The sequence below is a fragment of the Acinonyx jubatus genome, chromosome A1, assembly GCF_027475565.1.
Source record: "Acinonyx jubatus isolate Ajub_Pintada_27869175 chromosome A1, VMU_Ajub_asm_v1.0, whole genome shotgun sequence".
Taxonomy (NCBI): Eukaryota; Metazoa; Chordata; class Mammalia; order Carnivora; family Felidae; genus Acinonyx; species Acinonyx jubatus.
Genome location: NC_069380.1, coordinates 194102546 through 194116023, shown reverse-complemented (window position 1 = coordinate 194116023; position 13478 = coordinate 194102546). Strand labels below are relative to the sequence as shown.

Here is a 13478-nt window from a genome sequence, read left to right as displayed (position 1 = left end):
CATCACTTCATATTCGTAACATTTGGCTTAAATGAGTTCAGCTGGGGAAGGAGGAGAGGGAGGGAATTTAATATATTACCACTATAACAAATTACTATAAATTTATTGGCTTAAAACAATAAGGATCTATTATCTTACAGCTCTGGAGTTCAGAGTAAGATGCATCCACAGAGCTACTTTCCTTCTGGAGTCTGTAGGGGACAATCTGTTCCCCTTGCCTCCTAGCTTGTAGAGGCCACCTATATTGCTTGGCTGTGGCCCATCCTTCTCCTCTCTGAGGAGAAGCATCCTCTCTCTCTCTGACCTTCTGTCTCCCTCTTACAAGGACTTTTCTAACTACATGGGGCCCACTGGGAGAATCCAGGATAACCCGTATATTTTAAGATCTTTAATCACTCCTGTGAAGTCCCTTTTGAATACAAGGCAGCATAGTCCCAGGATCCAGGCATTGGGGCATGGACATATTCAGGGGTCATTATTCTATCACAGGAGTTTACGCAGGAGGAAGAAGGGCAGGAGGAAGAAGGAAGCTGTGAACTGTGGGACTCCCCCTTAGCCAGTGAGTCAGTCTGTCTGAGAGCCTTTCAGATATGGGTAATGAATCCCAGGAGTGGGAGGTAGAGGGGGCGGGCAGTAAGGGCCAACTCACTTCATCTGGTAGAGGTTGTTGGTGCCTCTGTGGTCAATGTCATGGCAGAAGGCAGCAGTGACCATGGCCAAGGCCTCTAGGTCCGTGAAGTACCGCTTCAGCTTTCCCGTCTGGAAGAGTAATCAGAGGGTGCCACTCACTCCTTTCTTGCAGGGGTGGGGAGCAGAGCAGGTGTGAGGGCCAGGGCCTGGTGCTTAGAAACACAGGTGTAACCTTGACTCTCCCCCTGGCACAACAGCATGACCAGATGTTTGGCTGCGACTGGGGGTTTTTCTGGGATGTGGGACTTGCCATGCTCAAACTGGAACAGTCCCAGGCAAATGAGGATGGCTGGTCACCTTACTCCTGAATGACCTTACATGGTCCCATCATCCCCCGGTTCCTCAGTATCCCAATCTGCACACTGGAGGAGGAGGGCATTGGACTAGATGGTTGTTGAGAAATCACAACTGTCAGGTTTTAGGATCCAGACAGTTTTTGAACATGCCCGGACTGGCAAAGCAAACCATCCAAACCGGTCTATAGTTTAAGCACAGCCCAGGAGAATCCTCCCTCACATACTGCTTGTTTATGCTGGGTGTTAGACTAAAGGGTGGGGAAGAGCTCGCGAGATGTGATGCTGACTCTGTGACTTTAAGATATAAATCAAGTCTCTGTGGTGTCACTGTCACCTTCTGTGGTGGCCTGGCCAGAATCCCTGCCTCCCGGCCCCAGTGCTTACTCTGGCCTGACCGTTCCAGCCATGAGAGAAGAAATGCGGATGAGTGGGCCTGGACAAGGGCAGAGATTTGCATCATAATCTGAATGGGACACACTTTTACATGAAATATCTCTGAACCGTCTGAGCCAAAACGGCTGACACAGATACACATAGGCACGTCCGTCCAAGGACGCTGGGGCAGTGTCTGTAACCATGAAAGATCAAAAACCACCCCTGTGTCTAACAACAGGGGGCTGGGCACAGAAATTATGGTATATCTGAACAATATAGGATACTATGCGGCCATAAAATTCTATCATGGAGAAGCCTCGAAAACATTATGCCGAGTGAAAGAAGTCAGACACAAAAAGGCTAATACTGTACGAGATTACTTACCTGAGGTACTTAGGGTAGTCAAATTCATAGAGACAGAAAGGAGAAAAGAGGTCACCAGGGGCAGGGAGTGGGGAATGGGGAGTGGTGGTTTCATGGGGACAGAGTTTCTGTTTGGGAAGATGAAAAAGTCCTAGAGGTGGATTGTGGTGATGTTTGCACAACACTGGGAACATAGTTAATACCACTGACTGACCTGTACACATAAAAGTTGTTTAAATGGTAAGTCTCCCGTCATGTATATTTTACCGCAATAACACATTAAACATATGAAGAATGGGATTGATATGCTTATATTTTTTCAAATGAAAAAAGCATTTTAAAGGATATTATTATTCAATTGGCTCTAAATAAAATAAACCGTGTGTGCGTGTGAGTGTGTGTGTCGGTGTAAAAATGCATCTCGACGCCTCTAGAAGAAAACGTGGAAGGCGTTGTGCCATGGTTCTCTCTAAATAACTGGACTGGGGTTGGGGTTAGCCTGCAGCTTTCCTTCGCTTTGTATTTTACACGATTCTCTGTGCTCGGAATTCATAGATGCTAAGCATGTACTCTTTTTGCATCAGTTTTAAAAAGCAACAAATCGAGAGCAATGCTGCGGCCGCCGGGTGGAGGTGCAGAGGTCGTCTGGTGTGATGGGAGCCCCAGCTGCCACCATCCTGCTGCCATCCCACCGCCGCCATACCACCAGCAAGGAGAACATGGTCTGCCCCACGTTGAAGCCGTGCCGCCAGTTGTGGTAGGTGATCCTGCGGTAGCCCTTACTCAGCGAGTACATGAATCGCACCAGCGCCTGCGAACACACGCGCAAGAGTGAGGTCTGGAGCCCCGCCTCCTGAGGGAGTCTCCCCAGCAGTGAGGCCTGGGGCCCCGCCTCCTGAGGGAGGTCCCAAGCCGTGAGGTCTGAGGCCCCGCCTCCTGAGGGAGGTCCTTCAGTAGTGAGTTCTGGGGCCCCGCCTCCTGAGGGAGGTCCTCCAGCCCCCACACTGGACAGGAGCGGGCCAGCAATAGCTGCAGTCCTGCCATGAGAGCACTTTGCAAGCTGCTAAATCTTAGGAAAATGGATGTCGTTATGAAACCAGGTAGATGTAAGTCATTCCACTTACTCCACTAGTTAACCTTCATCAGTGTTTCCCAAACTGTGCCCCGGGAGAGCTACTGTCCTGGGAGATGCTGTCAGGAGCTTTACCCGAGAGGAAAACAAAAGGAGTCTCTAAATCAGTGGGTCTCCAACTTGAGTGCCCATCAGAATCACCCAGAAGGCTTGTTAAAACACACAATTTCTGATTCATTAGAACTGGGAGAAGGTGTGTGTAAGAATTTGTGCTACTGGGGCCCCTGGATGGCTCAGTACGGTTAAGCTTCCAACTTCTGCTCAGGTCACGATCTCACGGTTCATGAGTTCAAGCCCTGCGTTAGGCTCTGTGCTGACAGCTCAGCCTGGAGCCTGCTTCGGATTCTGTGTCTCCCTCCCTCTCTCCTCTCTGCTCCTCCCCTGCTTGTGCTCTCTCTCTCTCATTAATAAATAAACATTAAAAAAAAAAAGAGAGAGAGAGAGAGAATTGGCGCTGATACATTCTCAGGCGGTGCCGATGCGGTTTGGGGCAGCACTTTGAGAACCACTGTGTTAATCAAACAAATCCGGGAAATTCTGCAGGGAACACACCCCCAGCCCCACCTTCACTGTCCCTCCCCCAACCACCTAGATTCCCAGCACACTGAGAGGAATCCTGCAGGGGAAGAGTCCTGTTTGAACTGGTTTGACCCGCCTTTCCCACCTTTGTTTGATTATAAGTAGCCGTTGATTCACAGCCTCAGAACTCAGTGCCTTACAACCCACCTCAAGAAGCAATGCCCCCAAAACACCACAGTTCAGAGGAACTGTAGGTCTCTTTTCTGATACGTGACTCATCTGTGCAACATGACTAATGCTTTAAATCCTACAAGCTGAGGGCGCACTGTTTTTGAGGCTTTGCAGATTGAGTTAAAGAAAAAAAAAAGCAAGCAAGAAAAGAAAAGAAAAAAGGAAATCAGAGAGGTTTATTTCGACCTTACCTCCTGAGGAATGTGAAATTTATCTACCACTTTGAGCTCATAGTACATCTGTATCCCACATTTCACTAGCTCCAGCTCTGTCAGGGGCAAGTCGCTGAAGTGGAATTTATTAATTTCATATTTCTCCGCATCTGGCAGCTCTTCTTGCTGGGTAAGGAACAGAGGCAAGTGGTTGGAGCACATGAAGCGTTCCTGGGTCTCTCCCCCACCCAGCCCCGTCCCCATCCTGCGTCTGCCGGGAGGATCAGAGCAGACTGACAAGGGTCCTGCTTTGCAGAGACAGCCCCCCACCACGCGCATGCTCAGGGCGCACCCTGCAAGAGTCACACGCGAGGGCCAGGGATGCCCTGCCCTGCTCACCAGGATCTCAGCGAGTTCCTCTTCCTCACATTCCCATGGCTCCTTCCCGTACACCTCTCTGGTTTTCTGCCAGGGCCCAAAATAGAGAGAGAAAAAAAAAATCAGTTGCTTTATCTGGGGTCTCCATGTCCCTCCGCTTTCCATTTCCATTCCCTTTCCTCCAATTCACACACAAAGCATGCAACTAAACTAAATCATGCATGTAAGTCATTTAGTGCAGTGCTAGGCACATCGTAAGCACTAGAATTAAATAATGTTGTTGCTGATATTCTTGTCATTATTACTGACTTGGAGTCAGAAGGTCTTGTTCATGGTTCTGGCTTTTCTACTGGCTGCCTGACTCAAGGCAAGTTTCTTCCTTCCCTGGGCCTGTTGCGCCACGCACGTGCCAGAGGAGGCGGGGTGGGGGTGGGGGTGGAGGGTGGGGGGGGTGGGGACCTGGACCCAGTTGCTTGTTTCTGATTAACTGGTTCACTGAAGCTATGCTTGCGTAGTGCCCACATACCCATCACTTGGCTGAAATCATGAACTGAGACAAGCGAATTGTGAGTCAATTCATCCACACTAGATGTTTTCTCCTTTGAATGTATCAGATATTGAGATGAAATTATCAAAGGTGTTGTGATACGTTCCCAGCTTAAGAAATCACTTCTGAAAACATTGGCCTGTCTTGTTTCAACTTGCGAGGTCTATAAGCAAGGTCTTGGGAGCTTAGCTGGGCATCCTATCCAATGCCATTTCGCTAACTCAGTTTACTTCTAAGATCGTGGTCTTTTTGAGAACAAAATCCCAGTAATGATGAATCACTAATTCCCACGTATCTTTGAAAGTGCCTCATCCAATTTCCTACCCCAGGCAGGACTCTCCTCTATAGCATCCCTGGTAAATTCACATCCAGCCTCTACTTGGATGCCTCTCTTGACAGGGCGCTCACTACCTAACAAGGCAGTCCATTCATAAGAGTGGTAGAGAATTTGCTCATTATTCGGACAAAGGTTGAGTGAGACCTATTTAATGAGTGAGACCTATTTAATGTCCCCTGGGTGATTAAGGGACAAGTTACTTCCCCCTTGGGGGCCTCAGTTTCTTCATATCTACAGTGGGGATAGAAACCCTTACCCTGCCCACCTTAGTGGGCCATTGTGAGTGTCAAACAATATTATAAGTGTAAAATTGCCTCATACACTGCAACGTGGTTAAACTATGTGAGGACTGCCTAGTAATCTCCAACTCCTTCTGTCATACTTCTTTGCTCACCCAACTCCTCTGCGATCTGACTGGGTTTCTACATGAGTCAACCCCCTAGAGGGAGTCTCTGAGAAACCGACCATCGTCCATTGGGCTGTCAGATAGAGATTCCTCTGAGAGTAGAGGCTGTGGTTGGGCGACTATCTCTTCTACCAAATCAGCCCTCAGCACAGTGAAAAACGGAATTTCTAGAGCTGTGAAGCCAAGATCTGGCCCTACGACTGAGGTGATGCGTGAGGGACAGCTGTCCCCAAGCCACACAGGGCAGCCATTTTGTGTGACTTTCTGATATGCATGGATCCATCCATCCATCCGACGTGAGGGGCCAGGGGCATCCCCGTGGAAGGCAAGCCTACCTGTCTCTGCCTTCATGGAGCTTTAGTATTGCTCTGACCACATCTCCAGGATGCAGTGGCTGCTAGAGCAGAAACAATAGAAGAGCTTTACCCACCAGGATTGTCTGGATCTCTTCGTTGTCACACTTCACGTGGTATTTTACCATGTCCTGGAAAATGTCCTTCCTGTTTTCCAGTTTGTTCATTGACTCATAGGTGTCGGGATTTAAGACGGACCAGCCCAGGAACTGAGCCAAAGACTGCAAGGAAGGAAAAAGAAGAATCAGAGGCAGAACACCCAGGCTTGATCCTGCCTCTGCAGTTGAGGGCAAGGCTTGAAGATTCCATTTCCTCGGCCGTGAGGTGGGTTCAATAAGCTGGGCGCTGCCCTCCTCAAAGAGATGTTGTGAGGATAAGAGAAAACGATGGACGAGAACGCGCTTTCTAATAAAGCACCAACACAGATAAAGCACCTAATACCTTCGCACAAGGGGAACGTGTTGGGCCTGTGTGGGGGCAGGAGGTATTCTCATTTTGAGTGTGATCCTAAAAACGCTGAAAGGTGAAGTGTGTTAATTCAAAGTGGTTTTAAGGGGAGTGTGGATTTCTCTGACGACACGGGCAACGCCGAAGTGAGGGCGAAGAAAGTGGACGTTGAGGCAGAGTCGGGGGAGCGGCTACAAGGGGTGAGGGTCCCCCAGCACGCTTGCAACAAGCCACCTCGGAAACCCCACGGCAAAGGCCTCCTTGCAAACCATACCTCCATGAGGGTCTCGTCCATCTCATCAAAGGGTTTCCCATCTTTGCGATTGTAAAACGTGGCCACCCCAACAATCTCTTCCTTCTTGTTCACAATTGGCATAGAAAGGACATTCTTGATCATCCATCCGGACTCATCCAGAGGCTCTTTCTGCAAGAGAAGCCAGAGTGGGTTACACATTTGTTGCTCGGGAGGACCTTTCATTCAGAAGTCTGGACAGAACTGGGCCTAGAAATGGCGGTCAGAGGGGCGCCCGGTGGCTCGGTCGGTTAAGCGTCAGGCTCTTGGTTTCAGCTCAGGTCACGGTCTCACGGTTGCGTGAGTTCGAGCCCCGCGTCGGGCTCTGTGCTGACGGTGTGGAGCCCGCTTGGGATTCTCCGTCTCCCTCTCTCTCTGCCCCTCCCTCACTAGCGCCGTCTCTGTCTCTCTCAAATAAATAAACTTAAAGAAAAAGAAATAGCAGTCAGAAAAGGACAAGGGAACAATAATTTGGTCTGCTCGTTATCAACAACATGTGCAAAAGAGAGGAAACTAAAGATAATCAAAGGGGTTCAGATGTGTTTAAACAGGCAATGTAGTTCACGTGACTCTGGGCATCACAACTTTCAGACTTTCTGCCGCACAGGCTATTTGGGTATATTTAAAAAGTGCCCGTGCTTTCCAGGTAATACGTACAAAATGAAAACTGCAAAACAACTAGGGACTCTGCGGGTAGGTGGGCAACAAGCCTATCGAATCAGATGGTAGCTGTGTAAACAAAACCTTTGGCTCCTCTCTGTGCTTTGTTTTTCACCTGTCTATTTTGGCAACAGATTAAAGTCGTCTAGAGTGTTTCACCTGCTTCTGATTATTCGCAGATACAGTCTCTTTCTCTCTCTCTCTCAAGCCACCAAGTGCCGGAATGTGCTTAACAACGCCACAATTAAAGGTTTTGTTTGTTTGTTTAGCTCTTGACTCTTGACTCTTGACGTGACTTTCTGTTACTTTTGGCATGTCATCTTATCTCGGTGGGTCTCAACTTTCTCATCTGTAGATGGGGACGGTAGCAAGAATATGTGCCTCGTGGAACATACGAGAAAACGGAGGTGAAATTTCTTGGTCAATCTCAAGGTCCCCTTTGTGAGTCATTTTCCATCTGTCAGAGCCTCATTTTCATCATTTATAACAAGAGGACGACTGGACGAGGTAATTTCTAGACTCTTTTTCTGCCAATTCCTAAAATATCAGACATTTTAGAACGTGCAAGAAACTGACCTAGAAGCTGAAAATAAAACAAGGCGAATAAGGCACAAAGGTTGTCCTCAGGTTGCTTGTAATCTAGAAGGTCAAGGAGCAACTGCACTACACGTGGGGAGTTTGTTATGATACTGGGGGAACCAGAGAAGGGAAGGAAATCAAGGAAGGCTTCCTGTACTTGGAGAGTCTTCTAGTTTGAAAGTTCCAAGATTCTTTTTTATTTTAATGTTTATTTATTTTTGAGAGAGAGAGACAGAGACAGAGACAGAGACAGAGCACAAGGAGGCGAGAGGCAAAGAGAGAGAGACACACAGAACCCGAAGCAGGTTCCAGGCTCTGAGCTGTCAGCACAGAGCCCCACGCAGGGCTCGAACTCATGATCCGCAAAATCATGGCCTGAGCCGAAGTCGGACGCTTAACTGACTGAGCCACCCAGGGGCCTTAGAAAGTTCCAAGATTCTTAAGGTGGTGAGATGATGACGAGGACAATGACCACGACAACAACGACAGTGGTGATGATTTCAGTAACGCTGGAAGTCAGCACCTGGTGAAAAAATGACTCCCAAGGGGTGCAGATTACAGCCCAAAGAGCAAGGGGCTGTTGGTCAGGAAACATGAGTTCTAGGTCTGCCTCCCCCACCCCCCCGGCTCTCTACTTAACCTTTGGGGAAGTTCTTCCTTCTGAAGGCCATGATAAGGAGACAGCTTATTATTGAAAGTGAAATGAGAAAACATTAAAGATTTTTTAAGCAGAGAAGGTACTTGATGCAACCCATGTTTCCAAAACTACTCAAACTACTTTGTAGAGAATGAGTTGGAGGAAGAAGACTAGAATCTAAAATTGAGATCAGATTTGATTTTTTCATGTGGGTACATGCAATTAATTGAGTAGAGACCAAGTTCTGTACGGATATCATCAGGTTAGCAACACGTGACAACAGTTTGGGCTTGTCCCATGGTCATGGTCAAAACCCTAAACCAGGATGTGCAACTTTAGCTTTGGAAGGATAGTCTCACGAAGCTCTTTCAACATGCTCTTCAAGGAGTAAAAAAATAATTCATGAATTTTTCTAAGAGACATTTTTATTTTCTTCTTAGTTAGTTCCTGATTGCTAATGATTTGTTTTTCTTATATCGAGTGTGCTAACCTCAACAAATATTTACAGGAGCTGGAAATATCAAGAAAGATAAGGCCCAACCATTGGCCAAAGGAAGCTGATATTTTGCTGAGGAGAGTTAACCTGAAATCAAGGAAGGGTAATAAAAGATAAAGAAGGGAAATATAGTAGGAGAGAACTCCCCGGCATGGTTTTCCAGGCTGTGCGTCATCTGGCCTTAGTCTACTTCTCTAGAATCTCCTGTTGGCACTTTCTGATCTGCCTCTGACTCAAATCCATCAGTCTACTGTAGGTCCTTCCAACAAGCCCTCTCCCTCCTGCAGTCTTCTCCCCTTTCTTTGCTGCCCAAACATAATTTCTCATTTATTATTCCTTGATTAATTCCAGACTAAGTCAGGTCTCCAGAGAGATCCCTTCCTCTGTCCCTCTGTCCTCTGACCAGCACTCCATGGCCTTTCTCCCCATATAATCATGAGCCTTCTTGAGATAAAGACCATGTCTGTTGGTCCACTACGGCAGCCAGTGTAGCACTGTGTCAATTCCTGGCACAGAGGGTGCCCTTCATAAACATTCGTAGAAAAGACGGGCAAAATCAAATGGAGTGTTAAACAATATTCCATGAAAAGCCCAAGGAGACAGAAATGATATTAGCCAGAAGAAACAGAATAAAACTCCATGGAAGTTTCATAGCGTTTGAGGGTGTATTGAAGGGCAGAGAGGATTTGAGCAGGACACGATAGTTGGGGGGTAGGGGAACAGCATAAACAAAGGTCCTGAGGCCAGAAAGCAAAGGGTGTGAACATTAAAACCAAACGGGATCTTGGAATTTACCAAACTAACTCTCTCCCCACTTCCATGGGCACATGACTTTTTTCCATCCACATTTTCACTTTATCGAGACTGCCTCCCAATAAATAGATGGATTTTAATGTATCCTACTCCTCTTGGGGGGTAAAAACATCATATGACTAAGAGATCAAACAAAAAATGACTTGCCTGGAATTCGAAAAAGTCCTCCGCAGGCGCATTCATGATGTTGCAAATCTGAAAGCCATGAGGAGGAATAACAGAGCTGTGATTAGTCGCGATAGCATACCTAGTGAAGCCCTGCTTTCAGAAATGCTATGTCCTTGCCCAAGGCGTTCACATTCTTTTCATTAGGTAGACATGCCCAAGATGGCTTTGAATGATTAACTGAGGTTATTGGACAGAAAAGCTACCTGGGCGAACATTAGTTCTTGCCATTTGCTTCCTCAGTCATTTCTAAGCTTTGAAAGAAATTAAGGCTACAATTTGTCATTGTTAACAACTGCATAGTATCTCATTTGCTCGTCCCCCTTTTGCTGAATGTTTGGGTGGTATCCCGTTTTTGTTACTATTAATATAAGTAATGCTACTCTAAGCATCTTTCAGCCCGTTACATTTGGGTTTGGTATTGTTTGTTTTGTTAAGGAAGGAGTTTTTTTCTGGGGGCATAAACCCCAAAGTAGAATGAGAAATAAAAGTGTTGTAGCTCTGGTTTTATATTGCCACATTCGTCTCCTAAAAATTGAACTAGTTAACCCTACCATATGGATGGGACGTACCTCACGCCTCCAGAGCCCTGCCCTTGGGGCCACTGTGTACACTTGCATGGTGTGCACACTGCACAAAAGCACACCACTGAAGGTTGCCTGGGAGTTAAACTCCAGCTTGTTCTTGACTTGCAGAGAGACGCCCCTAGTCTTTTTCTTTTCACCCACTGAGAAGGCATGCTTTTTCCAAGTTCTCAAAAAGGCACCCAAAGGATTTGAAGTGACCCTGCCTGTCCCATTGGCCGTGACCATCATGTGGTCTCAGAGGGTGAGCTGTCTGTCTCTGCTCCTGTTCAAGAGCTGCTTACCTACTGCCGCATCCCTCTGGCCTCTCTTTGGACCATTTCCATCAGTTGCTGTTGTTCTCTCCTGACCCCTGACCTCTCTGAGGGCTCCTGCCCTCAGCCATGAGCTTGCCTGAGTCTCTCCCATCCTTGAACGTGAAATCTCTCTTCACCCAAACACGGTCCCAGTAGCAACCCACCCAGGCTTTTTTCTCTTCTTTTCTTTTGTGATTCTCTACCTGCTTATCATCCATCCACCCCTCCGCAGACCCCACGCCAGCTTCCACCTCTGCCTTACCACCAAACCCTCTCTCATCAGGGCCGCCAGTGACCTAATTGCCAAACTCGATAGGGTTTTCAGTTCTTATCTCACGAGATCGCTTTTGCTGCTTGGCCGTCTCTCTCCTTGTTGAATCGCTTTACTTCCTCGGTTTCCATGACACCTACTCCTGCCTGGGTCTCCAGATACCTCCGAACCCTCCTTCTAGCCTTCACATGCTCCTCTTTAGTCTTTAAATGCTGGCACCCGACAGCATCCCACCCCAGGTCCCTCTCACTCTCCCTGGTGACTTCATCCACACACATGGTTTCCAGAACCATCTGGTCCTGATGTCTTTCAAGTCCCCTGTCTCCAACTTTCCTCTCTCTCCACAGCTTCAGAGTCATCTCTTCAGCTGCCCACTGGACATTTGCTGCCTAAAAACGTCTCCGTGTCATCTTGTCTGAAACTGACCTTATCACCTCGCATCCAACCCTCTGGTCAGCACTGCTTATCCGGTCCAGAAGCCTGAGATTAGCCCTGAACCTTCTCTCTCCCTCCTTCTCTGCCCATGATCACGAAGTCCTGCCAACTTTACCCTCCTGATATTAGATCTGAGCCCTGGTCTCCCTCTCTTCATCTTGTCTCTGTCAGACCTGCGTGCATATTGAATGAGAAAATTTATTTACTGCGCGGCTCGTAGGCCCTCACTGGCTGTTGCTGCTAACGAGAGCCCTCCTCGCTGCCTGTGCCTTTCTTGAGATGCCCGTCTTCTCTTGCTTGTAAGGATGTGCTTTTTGCTCTGCCTCTTAATATCTTCAGATCTATCTTCCAGGGAGCTCTCAGAGTTATCTTGTTAAAATGGAAATTGACCGTGTCAATCTCTTGCTTAAAAACTCAGTGCCTATAGGTTGAAGTCCCATCCCATGACCTGGCATCCAAGGCCACTGCTATCTGGCGCTTCTTTCCCTCACGAGGCTCATCTGTTGAAGCCTTCCTATCTCAAACCTAATACTCCAGCCACACTCAACTGCATACACCTTGCTGTGCAAACCTCCAGGCCCGTGTTTGCTCACGTCGCTGCCTCCACCTGGATCCCCTTTCCTGCTCTTATCTGCCTAAGACCTATTTATTTTAAAACTCAACTCAGGCCGACACTCTAGGAAGAAAAGGCTGGTTTAGATGCCCCCTACCCTGTGCTCCTAGACTATACCCGGTATATCTCTATTGTGCCCTTATCACACTGGAGTAGAAGAATCTGTTTAAAATATCTCCCCAGTTGATTACGAGCTTCAGAACAGACACTGTATCTGATGCATCTGTCTTTCCATCCCCAGAGCCAACGGCAGTGCCTGGTACATTGAAAATGTTCAACACGTAAACTTCTCGCTACAGGAGCAGCGTTGTGTAGCGTGTGCCTGGGGAAGGCTAAAGAGGGGTGACCGGGCTCAAATATGGGGTGATGTGCACCAAGGGTCAAGCGAACTGAGTAATGAGACTCAGGCTTTTAGAGACTCACTTCCCGCCGTGTTTCCTACTCTCTCGATCTGAAATCCTTTCACACTTCCAACGATTCAAGACCCTCCCCCTTCAAAGTTGCATTACTTACCAGGCCATTCTGGGCAACATAAGTGGGGAGACCACTTACTAAAGCCCAATGATCAGGAGGTGGGTTCCTGTAAAGGCCAAAGACAACTGGTAACTTTTGATATAGGGACAGTTGGACGAAACCCTTGAACCTGGGTCTTCTCCCCCCTCTACTCTCTTGGGGGGTCCCAGTCCCTGCTTACATTCACTATGCCTCAATGACCCCCAAATCTTATCTAAGCATCTTACTATTCAAATTTAGACATGGAAAAAAGCCTGATGAATACAACATTTTATAAGTGCATGCTGAGTTTGACAACCCAAGAAAAAGGACAAGATTCATTCAGCATATTGTTATTGGCTGCTGAGCAAAAAGAAGCCCATCATTTCCATTAATACTTATACGGAGAGAGGTAGCTTAATACCATTGAGAGAGAGAGAGAGAGAGAGAGAGAGAGTGAGGAAACACATCTATGGTGAACTCCTACCATGTACCAAGCACTAAGCTGGGTGCTTTACATACTGATTTATCCCTCACGATAATATTACTATTTTTGATATTATTATCTTTTTAAAAAATTTTTTTAACATTTATTCATTTTTGAGAGACAGAGTGTAAGCAGGGGTGGGGCAGAGAGAGAGGGAGACACAGGATCTGAAGCAGGTTCCAGGCTCCAAGCTGTCAGCACAGAGCCCAACGTGGGGTCAAACTCAAGAACCGTGAGATCACGACCTGAGGGGAAGTCGGATGCTCAACCGACCGAGCCACCCAGGGGCCCCAGTATTATTATCTTTTATTTATTGTAAGATTATGCTTGTTTGTTGTGAGAAAAAATACAAACGTGGAGAAACACATTAAAATCTTCATGAATCATTCTGAAGTGAACATCCATAAAACCACACCCAGGTCAAGAACAACC

At 47.3% G+C, this 13478-nt stretch overlaps 1 protein-coding gene across 1 annotated transcript in view; it reads right to left on the bottom strand.

The window, feature by feature from the left end:
• The window catches only part of PDE6A (phosphodiesterase 6A), a 63927-nt gene that overhangs the window by 21993 nt on the left and 28456 nt on the right, over window positions 1-13478 (bottom strand). The window contains exons 7-14 of the mRNA XM_053200369.1: window positions 12581-12647; window positions 9847-9898; window positions 6501-6646; window positions 5857-6000; window positions 4158-4223; window positions 3798-3944; window positions 2428-2535; window positions 650-759 (exon numbers count right to left, since the gene is read on the bottom strand). Of these exons, the coding sequence (XP_053056344.1) occupies window positions 650-759; window positions 2428-2535; window positions 3798-3944; window positions 4158-4223; window positions 5857-6000; window positions 6501-6646; window positions 9847-9898; window positions 12581-12647 (840 nt within the window). The remainder of the gene's footprint in view (window positions 1-649; window positions 760-2427; window positions 2536-3797; window positions 3945-4157; window positions 4224-5856; window positions 6001-6500; window positions 6647-9846; window positions 9899-12580; window positions 12648-13478) is intronic.